The sequence below is a fragment of the Sciurus carolinensis genome, chromosome 2 (genome assembly GCF_902686445.1).
Source record: "Sciurus carolinensis chromosome 2, mSciCar1.2, whole genome shotgun sequence".
Lineage (NCBI taxonomy): Eukaryota > Metazoa > Chordata > Mammalia > Rodentia > Sciuridae > Sciurus > Sciurus carolinensis.
Window position 1 is genome coordinate 7,832,984 of NC_062214.1, and position 18,634 is coordinate 7,851,617.

Here is an 18,634-nt window from a genome sequence, read left to right on the forward strand (position 1 = left end):
GATGGATAGAGGATGGATGGATGGATGGATGGATACTGAAGATTTACAAAGAGTAAAGTGACAGTCCTTGTCATGTGTAACTTGAGAGTGAACAGCCAGTGGCCCAGAGACCTACTCCACAGCAGACAGATCACCAAGCTGGTTTACAGTGAGTCAGAGACGCAAAAACAGGTGCAGAAGAAACACAAAGGAACTCCCAGCCCGGGAGCTCACAGAGACCAGGGGTTCATATAACCTGCTCAGAATCACAGCTGGTCTGTAAGAAGAGGAGCTGAGCCCAGAGCCGGGCCCCGCTCCTGAACCTCCAGGCCAGGCTACCTCCGAGGCTTGCACTGGCACAGTGTGTGTACACATCAGTTGCCTAATAATTGGGTTTGTCACGTTCCAGCTTTGAGTGCACAGCGCTGAGCTGGAGTCACAATTACAGCCCTAATTTCGGTGCCCAGTCCTGACTGCTTCTGTCATTGAAATAGTATTTCGCCCCGTAAAGTCGGTTTCTGAAAGACGCCTCCTCCTCCCACGGCCGGGCTCTTCCTTCACCCTGAGGACGATGCTGTGCCGTGTGTGTGTGTGTGTGTGTGTGTGTGTGTGTGTGCATGCGCGTGTTCCAAGACAATGCACAATGCACCCAGGGCGGGTGGCAACCCGCCTCCCTGACTTGCCTCTCTTCGCCTTGGCCTATGGACAGCCCGAGGTCCCCATGTCTCAAGGTGAGTGCTGGGCTGAGCGGGACGCTGGGTGAAGCCACGGTAATTACTAGTTGCACTTCCCTCCGATGTGTTCCCGAGGGCCGAGCAGTGGAACTGACCATGCTTTCCTTTTGCTTTGGCTACTAGGAAGCTCAGGTCATGCTGTGCAGCCTCAGGGCAAGTTTGTACTTCAACACGCAATTTATTTTTGATCCTGTTCCCATTTGATGTCCCCACCTTGCGTCTCTATATTCTTTTGCTTTAATATTTGGGGTGCTGGGGACCCCTAGGGTCCTGTGCATGCTAGCGCTCTCCACCGAGCTACACCCCCAGCACTTTTTAGTTTTTTATTTTGAGACAGGGTGTCACTAAGTCTCCCAGGCTGTGCTCAAATTTGCCATCCTCCGGCCTCAGCCTTCTGAATGGCGGGGATTAGAGGCGTGCACCACCACACCTGGTCTCTTTTGCTGTACTTTAATTTATGCTCTCATACTGTGTTCTTTATGTTCTCGCAAGAGCCTTGAATAAACATCCTTGATGAAATTAAATTGATTAAGTGACCTGTCTTGAGCTTCTAGCCTGCAGAGAAAAAGAAGGCCACCCTCCAGGTCGCCTGCCTCCCAGTGTCCAAAGCCCTGGAGGGACACAGAATTCAGGTCTAGTGTGCAGCAGGTTGTTATTTCCTTCCACTTAGGGGTCAGGTCAGGGTGCAGAGGGTGCTCTGGGAGACAGGAAGGTTCGAGGCGGGCAGAATGGCCAGCGCTCACGGACCATGTTTTCCCAGGTCCGATCAAGACCCACAGCTACTGGGGAAGGGAATTAGCTACCCAAGTCCACCTGAGCATTGTGGCTGGCGAGTGGCTCTGGACAAGACTCTTGCAGTGCCGGGGAGGCGTCAGAGTGTGAGAATTCAGAGCGTGTTGTTCTTGGAGAGGTGAGGGAAGCTGAGTTCAGGAAGAGCTCCTGCTTCTACAGGACCTGCCGGGGAGGGGACGACTCCACCCAAGCCTGTGTTTGCCTGCTGTGTGTATTCAGCAGCAGGCCCAGCAGACCAGGAAGCAGAGGGCTCAACTGCTAGCCTGGTATTGGGCAGCACCAGTCGGAGACGCAGGACCCAGAGCAGGAGAAGCTCCAGGCGACTCCCGGAGACTGAAGTTACTCCCACCGGGGATTCCACAGGTAACCCTTGCAGAGCCTGCAGCAACACGGGAGGATCTGCTGTTTGGTGATGGGTGGTAGACTGTAGAGGTGGGGGCTGGAGGGCTGAGTTGGACCCCTGTTCTGTTGCTTATTTACTGCGCGTCTTAGGTACGTGGCTCGGAGCCTTGGTTTTGCCATCTGTGAAATGGTTTCAAAGACTGCACTTCCTAAACGTTTTAGTCTTGCAAGGACTCAGTGGCAGCGTGAGCAGAGTTGGGCCCATGGCTACAGAAACTGCTCCTATCTGCCTGGAACCACTGAGGGTCGTTGCTGGACATGGGGCAGGGCAGCAATCAGGAGGGGAGGCTGTGTAATTTGGGGGCCTCTGTCAGGACAAGAATTCCCTGGAATGAAGCCCATTTTGAGACTGCACCTGTCTAAGAAACAGGGGAGACAGGAGAAGATTCAGTGTCGTCAGTCAATCTGGTTCTTTCTGCAAATTATCTTACTTGCCTTCAAGATCACCCCGTGAGGCAGGAGCTGGTGTCAAACCCCAGCTGCGCGACCACGGGTGTCTGCATCGGCCTCTGAGCCACTTTCCTACCTGGAAGAGCCAGAGCGAGGAGACCTGGTGCCCTGGAGACAGACCTCAGGATGCCAGCCTCAGCCCCACCACAGCGTGGCCAGGCGCCTGGGGAAGATTCCTTCAGCCTTCTGGGGCACAGTTTCCTCATCTGTACAATGGGTGTAACGCAGGACTGAGCGACTAACGCCAGGACTGACACCTGAGCCTTAGTAACTTGAGCTGCTGCTTTGGTTCCTGAGGTCGCCCTCGGCTCCACCTTACAATCAGGAGGAGCAGGCTGGGCTGGGAGGGTGGGGAACCCATCCCAGGGTCTCCTGGAAAGGAAGTTGTGGGATCCAGTCAGGCTGGTGGGGAAAGGGAAGCAAGCAGGCAAAACTGAAGAGCCACCAAAAAACGCAGCCATCAAGATCCATTCTAAGACAAATCTACAAAATAAACATTAATGTCAAGCTATCCATGATGAACAAAATCTTAGTAAAAATAAGATGAGTGACAACATGAATTTTGATTTGCCCCCATCTCTGTAACTGAGGTGCTGGGCACTCCTTCAGTGCCTCACCCAATCCCAGCCCTGCTGTGCCCCAGCTGGCTTGAAGCCCTGGTGTTTATGTACACCACGCCTTCCCCCTAAATAAAAGACGAGAGGCGCAACCTAAAGTCCTTTCCAGTTTCAGGAAGAGTGGAAGAGACAAACCAGTGTCCCATATCACAGAGGATTCTTTTTTCCAAAGAGGTCTGAGACCCTAGGATCATTTTCTTTTTAGAAAAAGGTTCGGTCCTTTGGGAAAGGAGAAGGCCTGCGCACCCCTTCCCTCCTGGCTGAGGTATGACAAGATGCCTTGTGAGAGGGGTGCACAGGCTTTCGGGGGGCCGACTCCCTGTTTGGGCTCCACTGTCCTGCTGAGTGTCCAGTGTGTGCTGACTATCAGAGTGAGGGCAGCTTCTCTTGCTCCGTCAACTGCTGTGTTGTGGGTGGTTAAAGGTTTGGGTTCGAGTCCCGAGACATGAAGTCTCCATCACTCTCTGCCCGATGGTCTTCCTTATCCACTGAATCGACGAATGGGACGCGAGGACTCCTGTGCCCGGGCAAGGCACTGCCCTTGCTGCCTCAGTCTCTCCATCTAGGGAATGGGGTAATGGGCTTCTGTAAGGGAGAAGGAGCCCCTGCACCTGGTGCGCCTGGCACCAGGGCCAGGACGAGGATGAAGTGAGGGAAGACCGGGAGGCAGACAGCACAGAGGCGCTCACTCTACGGGCTGATTCTGCTCCTGCCCCGCCCCAGAGGGGTCTTGCACTCCACGTCCTGCTCACGGCTACGGCTCTGGCCCTGCCTGGCACAGGCAGGCCTTCACTTGGTGCTCGCCTCTGTCATGATTAGCTTAAAGATGTCAGAATCAGATGGAGAGGGCCGAGCCTCCTAGGATCAGCCACCATTTATGAACACAGTCGAGGGTTCCAGTAGCTATGAAATCATCAGCAGGCGTTCCCAGAGCAAGCACCCCTTCCCTGGGCTCAGGACGACCCGTCCCAGGGCTCAGGGCTGGAGGACCCAACGAGGGCTGCATTTCAGTCCTCTGCACCCCTGAGCAGGAAGCAGCCTGCTCCTCTGAACAATTGCCACCAAGTTCCTGGCTCTGTGCTGTGGCTCACCGGGCCACAGACGCAGGACTCAGGCCCTGGCAGAGTGGATCTGTTCTCTTTACTCATCCACATGCTGACCTTGCCCTGGGGCCAGCGGGCTAGTCTGAGGGGCGTGCCAGCCTTGCCATGTTGGCATGGCCTCCGCTGGGAGGGCCCACGGTGTGCCTGCATTCCATCGCCTTGACGGAAGGTGTTTCCTGTTTACCGGGTGACTCATTCTGTCACCTTTCACCCTTCAAGAGCCTCCTCCTTCCACTCCACAGTCACTTAGCCACCACTGAGGGACCTTGGAAAGGCTCTTTCTCCAGGCTGGCTTGAATGGCACTGATCTGCTCCCAGGAGGACGGCTGGTTGTCAATCTATAACTGAGGGGACAGAGGCGCCCCCACTGGTGTGGAAGAGGCGGGGCTCCAGGCCACTTCCAGAGTGGCAGATGGACTCAGGAATCAAAACACCAAGGTCTGATCATAAGGCTACCAACAGAAACAAATACTGCTAGCGATAGCTAACGTTTGCACGTCTGTCTCCTGCCAAGCCCTGTGTCAAACATACCATCACCAGGGAACTTTCCATTTTGCCTTCCTCACTTTAGATCATACCATACTCCTGGATTAGTTATAATTTTCTTATCACCAAAAAATGGATATGCCGTGAATATTTTATGTTCTATGTTCCACTGTATTACATGCAGATATTTTAAATTGTTACAGCGTAATTTGCATGCAGGAGAAATAGGAGAAGGGAGGAAAGTGAAAGCTGAAAGTCTGGGACCAGGTCCCAGAGGTTTAGGTCTTGACTCTCCCACTTAATAGCAGATGGTCAGTGTTAGTCTAAGGGGGCTGCAATAACAAAAATACCATGGGCAGTGGAGGGATGAGAGGAGGTCTAAACCGCAGACATTTACTGTCACAAAGTCCTGGAGGCTAGAAATCCAAGATCAAAGTTGGGTCAATAGGTTCTGGATGGAGGCCTCTTCCTGATTTGCAATAGCTGCCTTCTAGTTATGGAAGAGTGAGCGAAGGGGAGCCCTTGGGTGTCTCATCTCCTAGGGACACTGATTCCATTGGAGGGAGGCCCCCACCCTTATAATTTCATTCCACCTTGATTGACTGGTTACAGGCCGGACCTTCAAACTCAGTCACATGTGCGTTAGGCACATGTCTCACCTAACCCTCCCTAAAGTACCATGACATTGGAGGACAGCCCAGGAAGTACCGAAACCTTTCTTGCCTCAGTTTCTTATCAGAAAATTAGGAAAATAAAGTAACCCAGAGGGTTACCTGGAGGACCAAGAGAAGGCACACCTGGGAATCGGGACTGTATGCGCCTAGAGAAGCCCCCACACACGCTACTGTCGCCACCATTTTCCACAAGGAAGACGTGGTCAGAAGGGTGAGGTGCCCTGCCGAGGCTCATGACGCAGGGACAGCGCAGAGGCCTGTCTGCTCCGTTCATTTTCTCCCCAGGAAGGAGCGGAGCAGGACAGCTGGAGCCAGGCAGCCCGGCTTCCTCCCTCAGGGCCCGACCCATCTCTGAAGCAGCAGCTGGAAGGGCAGAGGCCCTGCAGCAGGCATGATCCACATGCCCGCCCTGGGTGGAGGGAAGCAGAGGCGGATGTTTCTCTGGGTTTACAGGCTGACAAGATGGTGTCCAGAAACACAGTACGCCAGAAGGGTAGTAGTGGATGTTTCCAGGTGCCCGGGCCGGCCACAATTTGTTGTTCTTGAAGGCCAAGGTCATTATTCCTTTTGAGAATCCCTGACCCTGGCTCGCTGTGTCAGGGTAGGCAGCATTTGGAAAAGAGCTCTAGCCAGGAGGATGCTCGCCTGCTTACCCCCAAATGTCCACAGCAGTGACAATCAACCATAGGCACCAGCTAGGGAGCTTGGTGTGGGACCCCAGGCTAAGAATCCACTGCACTCAGTCTGACTGAGACCTGGGCACAGAGGCCTCAAGACTCCACATGCAGGTGACTCTATGTGCTGCCTAGTCTGAGCACCAGTCCCAAAACACAAGGCAAGAGGGGGAAGCGAAGAGGCTTTTTCCCCTGAGCCCCAGTAGTAGCTTCAACACACTCAAACATGGATCCAATTTCAAAAACCAAGCTCCACCATTAGGTGACTTACTGGGCTGAATGTCAAATCAGATTATAAAATCAAAACAAGGAGTACCATTGCTTCATGAGGAAAGTGCACTTAAACATCACACATTTAATTTGCTCTCTCTCTCTCTCTCCCTCTCTCTCTTTTCAACATAAAGCCAGATCTTTCTATTGAATAAGTTTATCTGAAAAAACTCACTATCTGGTTTATTTTTCTCATTTTGGAGAGGACTGGTGAGAACTTCATCACAGATAGGAATTATTGTCTAGGCTGCCTGTGTCTCAGTTTTCCCACCTGTATAATGGGCATAAAGAGTGCCTGCCTCAGAGTCCTGAGTGCCTCTTGTGGTACCCAAGCCATTCTGGTTTCCCAGGACTTTGTGGCTTTAGCAAGAGAAGTCCTGTAATCCCAGAAGGTCCTCCTTCCTGGGACAATCTTGAATACAGTCACCATTCCTGTGTGGTCTATAGGTAACTGATAACAAGAATCACTGCAGCATTTGCTACAAGTACATCTTCCAGGACCCCAACCTGACTCGGGTGAGAGGCTCATGGGAATCAGAGAGGCTGCCAGATTCCTCAGTGGGTTCCTACTGCCAGGGAACTTTGGGGCAAACTGACTGGAAACCACAACAACAGTAACAACAATAATACAAGCACTTGCAGGCCTTGCTTGGGGCAGCTTGTGTATATTAACTGGACTAATTAGCACAACGACCCCTTGAGATGAGGCCTATCACATTTTACAGAGGAGGAAACTGAGGCCCAGAGAGGCTCAGAAACTTGCCCAGCGGCACCCCTTCAATATGTGGTCAGCAAGGATTCCAAACTCCAGAGCCCACATCTCTATCCTTAGTCACACTGTGCTATACCAAGGGTGTCCGGCGGCCCGTGGGCGGCTCACCATGCCCATCAACTGTGGTGATCATTACTGCTTTATTAGGTAAACTACCTTCTGGCATCAGAGGACTTGTGGTCCTCTTGCCAAGGGTTAGCAGAGGGCATAATTGCCATTCATCACCAACCCCCTCCCCGGGGCCCACCCCATTCAGTTCCACCTGTAGGCAGGGTAAACTCATGTATCTGCCAGTAGGTGGCAGCAGCAGCCCTCTACTTTTGTCCCATATAAATCCTGCTCTTTAAAAACTGAAGGTGGGGCAGGAGCAGTTTCCCAAGTTGTAACAGTTGGTGAGAAGGGGTGTTACCTGATTCCAGGTGATCCCTGCAGAAGATGTGGGGCTGGATTCTCCTTCTTTCAGTCCGAACCCTTGGCCCTGAAGTTGCTGAAAGGCTACTTAAATGCACAGTGATCAGGATTATGTAACCCCAGCTCTGTGGGGAGAAAAGTTCTCTCCTACCTGCAGACATTCCCACCTCCCAGCCTCAGGTACGTCATAACCTTACGTATTCATTGAAAGTATCTCCTGAAAGGGATCGAATTCAAATGAATAGCAAGAGCTTATAACACTTGTAGACTGGTCGTTAAGTAATCACATTTAAACTTGTTAAAATTTAAGTTTAGGTGGAGACACTTGTGTGTATAAATATATTCTTGCATGTGTACGTATGTATGCACTTGTTTATGCATGACCTTGGCTGAAACATTTAACCTACAGGCCTCGGTTTCCTCATCTGAAAATCTGGAACGATAATTCTGCTGCCTTGCTGATTTGTTACAAGGTATAAATTAACTTTACCACAAATGAAGCTCCTGTCTGGACATAGGGCAGCTCTCAGCAAATGATGTTGCTATTATTGTTTTATTATGACTATGCTTGCTAGAGTTTTCCTGCCATTATTTTTGTGTATGGTATGTTTAAATCCTGGCTGGTCTTACCAAGGGCAGCACTTAATCTCTCAGATATCTCGCTTGATCCCCAAGGTCGATCCTGAGCAGGGTCAGTAACCTTTCTGGAGAGGCCCCGATAGTAAATACTGTAGGCTGTGCAGACCACGTTTTTGGTCATGACTTGACACTTTTATACCACTGTAGCATAAAAGTGTCCTAGACAATGCATAAATAAATGGGCAAGGCCATCTCCCAATAAAATTGCACTTAGGGATGCTGAAATTTGACTTTCACATGATGCTCACGTGTTGCACCTCATGATTCTTTATCTGACTTGTTTCAACCATTTATAAACGTGAAGCCCATCCTGAGTTCATGGGCAGTGCTGGAACAGTCGGTAAGCTCAATTTGGCTACAGCTGTTGTTTACTGACCCTGGACTTGAGAGTTTGGCATTATATTCATCATGTCCCATTTATAGATGGAAGTGATGGTCCTTTGTAAGTATGCACATTGTGAAGTTTATAAATGGGAAATGTTGCAGAATAACAAGATGCTGTGGGTTCAGCAGTGCTTCACTGTGTGACATGGTATAATTAGAAGACACATAATGTCCCCAGATGTGATCATGTGCCAAATTCCCCTGAGAGAGCAGGTGGAGGGATCCAAGTCCCTTCCTTAGCCTCCCTCATTTCCGATTACTTGACGCATCGATTACCGGGAAATAAAAACTCATGTCCAGAGGAAGAAACCCACAGAATCCTCGTGGACACAATGACTGCTTTCAGTCAGAAACCAAAATTCCTGGTTTTTATTCTGAAAGCCACTGGAGCACATAAGCTAGTGCCCAACTTTGGAGAAGGGCTAACTGGAATCTTTGCCTGTGTGAAAAAGAATGTGAGGTAGTGAGACGGCAAAGTGGGGCGGGGAAAGGGCCCTAGTTCTAGGATCAGTCCCATAGGGTCACACCATGGTTGTGTCCTTGGTGAGCTCTGGAGCTCAATTCCCTTCTTTCCAAGGGGAGCTAATAATGTGCAGAACATTCTGGAGCAGACAGCACCCATTTCTTGCCTCTACCCATTAACTGTGGGAAGCAATTTAAGCTCCTTGAACTTTGGCTTCCTCATGTCAAGAATGAGATGGCGGTGATACCTGTTTTGCAGGTCTTTATTGGCCTCGTTGTCTATTTGCTGGTTGTCTGTCCGCCTACCAGAGCTCCGGGGCTCTGTAGGGAGGAATGAGCCATGTGGGCCAAGCACTCGGAAACCAGGCTTGGAGTCCCCGCTGGACCAGTGGGTTACATCGTCACTACAACCTACCAGGCTCTGAGGGGGTCGGTGAGGATGTGGCATTGCCTGGGTCAGTGTCTGGCACAAGAGACGGTGGTTCCTCCCTCCAGGCGACTCACAAATAATTCCGGAGCGCCTAGTAAATGCAGACACGCTACTAGAAGTAGGAGATAAAAAGCCAGAGAAGGCAGACTGGACCCTGGCCTACGGGTACGCACAATGTATTGAGGAAAGAGACATAAACACACCATTTAGCACTCCAAGACTGGACCGCGACCACACCAATGGCCACTCTAGAACACTCTTACCCTATGTGGCCACCCCTGCCCTCTACCACATAACGCTGATGATTTGCTCTTACTCATAGCATAGGACCCTGTGTTTTTGTCTCTTAAACACATGTGTATGGTTTATTATGAGCCTGACATTGTTCTAACCACTTTACAAGCATTAACTTGTTGAGTCCCCGTGGCAGTCTTATAAGGCACAGAGACACTAACCAACTCTCCCAAAGACCCACAGTTAAAAGGGCAGAGAGGACTCAAGCTGGGCAGTCTTGCGATGAACTCTACCTGTAACCAGTGCAATGACCTTGTATGTAGACTTATTGTCTGTTTGCTTATTGTCTGCCCAGCAGATTTCAACTCCGTGACTCAGTGAGCCCTGCCTGCTTAATGGGCAGCTAGAGGCCCTAGTGTTGGCTCTGCTCACTATCTAGTTCTTGAATCAGTAAATGAATGAAAATTTACCCAAATAAATATAAAATCACCAGCAGCACTAAGTGCTGCAACACACAGAAATGCCAACACTAGGAGAGGTTTTAATGGGACTCGTTTAGTGAGGACCAGAGGAAAGTGAAATCATAAGTATTAGTTCAATTAGTTCAATCTTATTCTAAAGTCTCCTTGATAGAATAGCTGGAGTCCCACGACAAGTGGGTGAAAATGTCTTTTGCCCCTGACACTTTGCATGGTGATAAATAGTTTTCCCCAGCAATGAAATGCAATTGAAAACGAGGGCTGTATTTGACTTTAATTCTGTTGTTCACGAGGGTCCAAAATCTCCCCTCATTCCATAAGCAAATGTAAACAGTCCGTTCTAACCTGGGCTGCTGGTGATGTCCCCCAGCAACCAGTTGGGTATCTGCTCTGGGCCTGCAAGTGTCTGTATAAGACTTTGGTTTGGTTTTGGTTTGATTTCTTTCTCTCCCCCGTCTCTTTCTTTCTCTAATACAGGAACGATGGGTAACCAAATGAGCGTCCCACAAAGAGTCGAAGACCAAGAGAATGAAACGGAACCCAATGCTTACAAGGTACAGAGCCATTGCAGACACAGGGACGCTGGCCACTCACTATTAGGTAGCCGGGGACAGAAGAAGCAACGGGCTACCCAGTGCTGACCACAGGGTGATGCTGGAGGAGGACTCCTGTCCTCATTGCTGTTCAGTTAGTCAGACCTCTGGAGTTGGTTAAAAATGCAGATTCTGGGGCTCCACTTAAGACTCAGTCAGAAATTGCAGCGATGGATGCCTCTGTTACTCGTGTCTTTAAGGCCACACCCAGGGGTCCCGAGGAGGCCAGTTTGGTGCCTACTCCCGGTCGGGTTCTCAACTGTAGTATCTTTAGTCACCACTCCTTGCAGGGACACCCATCAAGGTCTGGAGATATTTTGGGTAGTCACATCTCAGGGAGGGGTGGTTCTGGCACCTAACGCACAGAGACCAGGGCTGTTGCTACACACGGTACAATGTGCGGGGCCTTCCCACTCTATAGCAAACCGTTACCTGGCCCAACACGTCCCCGGGGCAGAGGGTTTACATCTGCACCAGTGGTTCCAGATCTCAGCTGCACGTTAGACACCCCTGGGCAACTATTAAAGCTTGCAGTGCCCGAGTTGCCCTCTATACCAGTTAAGCGAGAAGCTGGGGAGCTGGGCAGGTTGGGGGCTTTCAAAGCCCCCTGCTGTCGGAGTGTGCAGTCAGGGTGGAGAATGCTCGCTAGGGATCCCCTTACAAGGCTGCTCTCAAGAGCTGAGGCCAAGGACATTCAATGTTTCTCCTTGGATGTTGGATCTTCTACTTCCAGAAAGTAAATGACCTAAATTTCTACCATCAGTGCTTTTTACATCAATTCAGCCTCAGACAGGGAGCCTTGCTACATGAGAAGGTCCCTCCAGGAGAAACGCCCGCAGATGCAAGTTGATCATAGAGGAAGGGCTTCCTCCTCAGCGCAGACGGCTGGATTGGAAGGAAGCCTGGGCAGGAGAATGCTGACCGCACGGCCTGCAAACCTGCAAGCCTGTTAGCACGACCTGGGGTGCCCTCCTGACGCCGGGCCCGCCTGAGGCCACCTGACATCATGATCTCTGGTTGTGGGGCAGGCACTGGGGGTTTCTCAAGTTCTCCAAGTGGTTCCAAGTTCAGATAAGCTGCTTACCTCCAGGAGCCAGGCATGAGAAAAGCAGCGTAGCAGGACGGGTGGCCGAGGAGCACTGGAGACTGAGGGCCCCGAAGACGGGCCGGCCAGTGCATCCGCAGGATGGCCACAGCCCCACACAACGCACACCGTCAGGACGGCTGGCATTCTCGGATCCTTGTTCATTAGGAAGCAGTAAACAGGGCCAATGAACTCTGCTGATTTTAAAAATTGGCAATTGATTCTGAAATACTTAAAGCAGACTATTGACTCAATACACCAAATTCACACAAATATGAAGCTGGGGAAGCTGGTGGCAAGTCTGGGCCACATGGTCGAGGCTTTCTTGGTATGATAATGATGAACTTGAGAACTCAAATTAAACAATTGTGACCATTACCAACATAAATTAAGGAAAGCCTTCTGTCTCCCCCTCCTTAGGAGGAGATGCCTACCTTTAGAGTTGGCATTTAGTCTTTTACTTTCTGTGTTTATTAACATGTGTTCTTCCTGTTAATAGTAGTAACAAGACACCAAGTTAAATACTTATCATGAAATCAATATTCAATTGATATTAATTATCAGGTGTATAATTTAGATTATTAGGTCACAAAATGGCATTATATGACATTCTCTTTTGCAACCTTATCTTCCCATGTGAATATGAATGTTTGTGTGTACATGTGTCCTCATAATCTTTTAAAGTTTCTATACTAAATAACAGAAGAGGAAAATAATCAGGGCAGGACCCATAAAATTAGAAAGTGTTTACAACAGTGAAGATGAAGAGAGGGAGTATGGAGAAGAACACACAACACACACACACACAACACGCACACACACAACACACAACACACACAATACACAACACACACAACACACGCAACACACACACAGAGCAATGAATTTCCTGTACCTGACAGGTTTGTTGACTAGAGTCCTGGCTGATGGTTGTGTTTGTGTGCCTGGTGATAGAGTGAGCTAAGCCCCCAGGTTTGGGAACCTGGATGTTAAATTCTTGCCCCACCCTGATTAGGCAAGTGTCCGTGAGCCTCGGTGCCCCACAGCCAGTGCCTGCCTGGCTGGGAGGCTCACTAAGACAGGCAGAAAGCAGAGAGTGCATGTGACGGCAGGAATCCAGGCTGGAGAGGTGGTTTCGGAACTCTGAGGCATGACAGAAAGCTCAGGAGTAGCTAGAAGCAGTCCTGGGGTGAACCTGGACTTTGTGATGTGCTCGTCAGACTCTTCCTTGTGAGCTTTCAGTTTTCCCTGAAGATCCTCCTGTAACAGCCACCTGTCTGTTCCAGGCATCCGACAGCGCATGCGATCAGAACGGGATCCCAGCGATCATATCGACCCACACGGTTCAGCACTACGATGAAGGTCAGTACCCCGCTGGGTGGGGTGCGCCTCTCAGTCTGGGGCATCTCAATCCCATTCACAGCCAACAAAATGGAAGGCGGAAACCGTAGGCCCCCTTGGGAAGCTCACCTGAATTCGTTTCCTGGAGTTGCTATAACGAATTACCATAAACTGTGCCACTTAGCCAACAGGAATGTATGGTCTCGGTGCAGAGGCCAGAAGTTTGGGACTGAGGCACGGGCAGGGCTGGGGTTGGGGCTGTGCCAGGCCTGTGCCCTGGCTTGTGGATGCATCCTCTTCCTGCACCTTCCCCGCACCCTCCCGTGGTACACTTCTGTCTCTGTGTCTGAATCTCCCTTTTTAATAGGGAAGGAATCATACTGGATCAGGACCCACCTTCGTGGCCTAATCATCTGCAAAGGCCCTGTTTCCAAATAAGGTCACATTCACAGGGTTAGGACTTCAGTATCTAAGGGGGCAGGGTGCGCAGATACAGTTCAACCCAGAACAGTCCTCACCTCTTCTGAGTAGATAGGACTGACAGCTGGAAGAGCCCGGGAATTACAATAGATGAGGCAGCAGAGGAAAACGCTAGGAGTTTGACTTTGGAGGCAGAAGACCTCCGTCAGACTCCCTGCTCCAAACGTGTGACATGGAACCTGTCCTTTCACATGGGTGACGTGTGAATCTATTGCATCTTGGTGACTCAGGCCGTCTTGGAGGGGACCCGCCTCACCCCCTGCCCTGACTACAGGGCTCTCAGTGTGTGTTCACATGCAGATTCTGGGAACTGCTAAGGAAAAGCAAAATCTCTAACGGCCCAGAAATCCCAGAGTTAGAAGGCAAGAAACATGCCGTCCCTCCCCCTCCGCCAGGCCAGACCCAATTAATCACCCTACAAAGAGAACACAGCGTTCCATTTAGAAAGCCGTGAACCCGGAGAGGCCACAGCCCCTGGTGATGTTCAGCGATCACTTTCTGGCCCCGTCTGAGATGACAGCCACTCACCTTTCCACCTAAAGCTAAAGGGAAGAGATAAAGACTAAGCCTGGATATTCCAGGGAGGAAATACCCAGAAGGCTTTCATCTCCCGGAAGATAATTGTTTTCCAGCTTATTTTTACAAAAGTTGCCACACAGCCCCCTGAGAGCAGTATGGCAAGGATTAGCATAAACCCAACTCTGAGTGAGGAGATGAAGTTGCTGTGATGGAGCCAGCATTTTTAGTGACAAAAATATGGCCACTGAGAGACCTGGAGTCACCTTCTCCTTCAGGCAGACCTGAGGTGTGGGCAGCAGGGCAGAGGGGACCAGGTGGGGAGGACGCTGGGCCTCACAGGAGACCTCCAGCACTCAGGGAGGCGAGGCGCTGAGAGCTCACAGGACCCTGCTGGCCACATTGAGGGGCGCATCTGGGCTCTGTGCACAGGAAGAGCACGATTCTTCATCCTCCCTGCAGAACCCGTTCTTGTGCCCTTGGGATCACCAGCACCCACTGAGCATGTGCACTAGCGAACTTGGCTTATTTATGCAATTTCCATATTTATGAGGCCAGGGAATGTGATAGGTGTGGGACATAGAGCTAGGCCACTCCTCCTCCCAGATGACCCCATCTGAGCTCCACATCCTGCGACTGTCACCTCACAGCAAAAGCAAACTTTGCAGACGTGATGAAGGATCCTGAGATGCGGGGATGATCCTGGGTTACCAGGTTGGGCCCAATGTCCTCACCGGGGACGTATGAGGAGTGAAGCAGGAGGGACAGAACAGGAGAAGAAGAGGTGAAGAAGGAGCAGATGTCACACAGAGGCTTAAAGATGCTGCAGTGCTGCTCTTGAGGCGGAGGAGGGGACTCTGAGCGGAGGAGCACAGGCGGCCTCGGATGCTGGCAAAGACAGGAGGCAGGCTCGCCCCTCGGGCTTCTAGAAGCTGACCCATCTTATACTTATGACCTTCAGAACTGGAGGTTAACTTATCCAGATGTGTTCAGACACAACGTCTGTGGTCGTTTGTTACGGCAGTGCATGGAAGCAGCAGAGTCTGGTGGACCTGGACACGGGTCCCTGGACGTGGACCTGGACAGGGGTCCCAGGTCTGCCACTGACCCCCCAGGTATCCCAGGCAAGGTTTTCATGCCATCGAGAGCCATCTGGAAACGGGAACCATGACGTTGACCTGTTAACCTCGTAAGGTTGCTCTGAGGACCACAGCTGCACGGGGTGAAGGGGATGACACACAGGAGCCAAGGCAACTGCGAACAGTCTACTGTCCCCCACTCTGTGCTCTGAGGTCCCTGGCCTATCACCGCCAGACTCCCCGCCCCGAGTACTGATGCTGAAAACTTCCACATCTTTACGGAAATGAAAATGCCTCCAATTTTTTTCTTTCTCTGATTCTTTTCTAGCAAATCCATGGTGTTAGTCCCCTCTTGAAAAAAAAAAAAAAAAACTGCCCAGTGCTCACTGCTAATGGATGGCAGAGACTAACGTGCCATTTATCTGCCGGGACACGTCATTTTTCAGAAGCAGAAGAATGTCTCTGTTTCACTGGGATAAGAAGTCTCTAAATTAAAATCTTCCCTTTTGTCTGCAGTCAATTGTTTCTAAAAAGAAGAATTGCCTGAATTGGCTTTTAAGATTCCATATATATACCTATGTGTGTGTGTGTATATGTACATACATATATGGAATTTTTTTAATTGCAACTTCTTTCTTGAGTAAAGTGCTCCTGCTGATGATATAATGAGTGAGAATAGATGCAATTTCATTTGGGCAAAGTGTTGTGGGAGACCAAACATCATAAATCATTGCTACGTAGACAGGGAAAACTAGGGGGCAGCGTCTCTGGCCTGGATGGGAGCAAATATGTGTGTTCTCTTAGCATCTGCTGTTTCCCCTGATTGCTCTTCTGTCCTTGTTGTTGAGACGGAGCCTCTCAATGTTGAAGATACTGGCCTCGGACTTGGTATCCTCCTGCCCCAGCCTCCCTAGTAACTGGGATTACGGGCCTGTGCCACCATGCCTGGCTGCTCTTTAAAAAGCAAAACAAAAACAACAACAAAACAAAACTGTTTCCACAACTCAAATAAAAGGAGAGCTTGCATCCTTTTGTTGTAGCGACACAGAACTCAGCAAAGGGTATCAGATATACAGGGCTTTGGATGGCTCTGTTCCCTGAACCCCAGGGGACTCCGAGGCTGCTCATGGGTGCTGAGAAGCAGCACTCTGGGCACTGTGGAGGTTGCTGCCTGTTTCCAGGTCGCTCCAGCCTCGGCTCTCTGTGAGAATCCCTTAGCAGATAACGAGGCTTTTCAGTGACAGCCTGATCTAAGATTTTATTTTAAATTCCCCAATTCTAAAAAGCCTCCACCCTGTGCCAGCCACACACAGTGCTGTGACATAAGCAGATCTCACGGCTGGTCCCCTCTGATGTTGCCTTGTTCCTCCCGCTGCTGTACACGGATCAACAGAGACAGCTTTAAAAAAATCCCCCCATCGCCCTCAGGTTACCGTAACTGGAAGGAACTAGCCTGGTGTCCTGTGGCCAACTCCAAGTGGGCTGGTGGGGTGGCGGGGCTCACTGGACATCCTGCCCATCGTGTGTGCTCCCTGTGAATGTTTCCCACCACCAGAGACGGTGGACACTGCCAGGGGCCAGCTGGCCTCACAGCTCTTAGGTCTCATCCTACACCATCTAGCTGCCTGCCAGGTTCCCGCGTCGGCCTTTTAGAAATGACCTCTGGGGGACACATCGCTCCAAGTAACTTGAACCATTCAAGTTCCTGAATTTTCCAAGCACAAAACCAGATGCTGGAATATGGAGATGTCCCACTCCACGATGGAAGGTCCACATCAGGACCCCGGACCAGAGCTGCCCCTGCTGGGCACCCACCTCGGAAAAGCAGGAAGTGGGTCAGTTCCCTCCGTCGGCTTTGGATCTTGCCTGTCCTTTCTGGAAGTCTCTCCTGTTACTTTGTTCTTTTCGCTGTGTGGACGTTGCTTCATGCCACGACACGCCCTGGAAGCAGTCCAGAGAAGCCGGGAACAACAGACTCCAGCCTCGCCCCAGGCGCCCTTGCTGAGCGGGACCATCTTCTCAATCCTAGGGCAGTGCTTGGGGTTCATCCTGGGGCAGCCTGTGCCCGTGCTTTGCCGCTTGTTGGCTAGAAAATCCTCCATTCTGTGGGCCTCGTTTTGTCTATTCATCCTCCAGGGGTTGGAGAGCGGCTTGTTTCCCCTCTGGGCTGTCATGACACGTTCTACACTGAACTTTCGCGCACAGTTTCCCCCGAGCGCGCGCGCTCATTCTCTCAGGTGCACCCAGGATGGAAGTGCGGGCTCATGCCAGGTTTCACTCTGAGGACCAGAGCGTCTGAGCCCTCGCGTTCCCACCGGCACTGTGTGGGGGTGCCGCGTCCCCCGTCCTCACCAGCACGGTCGCTGTCTGCCTGTTTGGTTTGGGCCAGCCTCCTGGGTGTGACGTGGCACCCTGCGGTGGTCTTCTCTGCTCTCCCTGATGAGCAGCCATGCTAGGCCCCTTTCTATGTGTCCATCAACCATCTGTGCCTCTTCTGTGGGACAGCAAGGCCATCCTGATGTGGCTGCTCCTTGCGCTTCTCCCCAGAGCCCGTGCTCATTCTGTCTCCTGGCCAGTGTTCGCAGAGTCAGTCTTTGGCAGTCTTCTTGCATCTTCACCAGACAGGGGGCCCCCTGTCTGCAGCTGGGGGCTCTAAGAGTGAACTGCTTTCCATTTGAAGGTGCTTCACACTGTGTCAGTGGGAAAGAATACACCGTCGAAACCTGCTGGAAATGTGAGTCTCTAGAACCTTTCATGAAAAGTAATCTGACTTTCTTTTTTTTTTTTTTTTTTAATTATCTGCTCATTGCTATAGCAATTCAACATTTCTGCCTCCAGTTTATAGGGTGGAAAAACCAGTTTAGGATTTATGAACATGGAAGCCCATTCCAGCACTGTTTGTAGTAAACTTGAAAGGAACAGTGGAGAGAACAGAGTATCCACAGATCAGGAAATGGTCTAAATACTTTTGGTAGATCAGGAAAATTAGGCAGCTCTTAAAAAAGAAGAGGGATTTGGCAGGTTGACTATGAGGAAAAACCATGATGTGAAAAAGCAATTGAATATATTTCTCACATGATCCAATTTTATAAAAATGACAATGACAAATACAACCACCATATATGAATGCCTTGAACCCTTGTATGTGTTTGCACATCCAAGTTTGATAAGGCACTTCAGGTTGCTGATGCTTGTTATTGCAATAGGGCGGAAGGTAAGGCAGGGAAGGGAAAGGATTAAGAGAGATTAATCATTTTCAGTAGTAAGCACATGTGTTAAATGGGTATTATTATTATCCAACTTATTAAAAGTTTGAGACCAACTCAAACATCTAATGTGTCTTTGACAACCTCTGCTTCATGCTGAGCAGAGGCTAGTTTGAATTAACTTTGCACATTGCAGATTTTGGAGGCATGTGAATGATAGTGAATGTGTACACCGAGAGGAGTGGGGACCAGGCATGTTGCGTTCACAGTCCTGACCCACAGTGACTGATACCCATGGCCGCCTCTAGCGCGTCTGTCTGGACAGAGTGGGTGAGCTATTACC

At 50.5% G+C, this 18,634-nt stretch overlaps 1 protein-coding gene across 1 annotated transcript in view; it reads left to right on the top strand.

The window, feature by feature from the left end:
• Positions 1-1,744: 1,744 nt before the first annotated feature.
• The window catches only part of Bcas1 (brain enriched myelin associated protein 1), an 89,920-nt gene continuing 73,030 nt past the window's right edge, over positions 1,745-18,634 (top strand). Inside the window, 3 exon segments of the mRNA XM_047539181.1 lie at positions 1,745-1,868; positions 10,470-10,546; positions 12,956-13,031. Coding sequence (XP_047395137.1) covers positions 10,475-10,546; positions 12,956-13,031 — 148 coding nt within the window. The 5' untranslated portion in view covers positions 1,745-1,868; positions 10,470-10,474.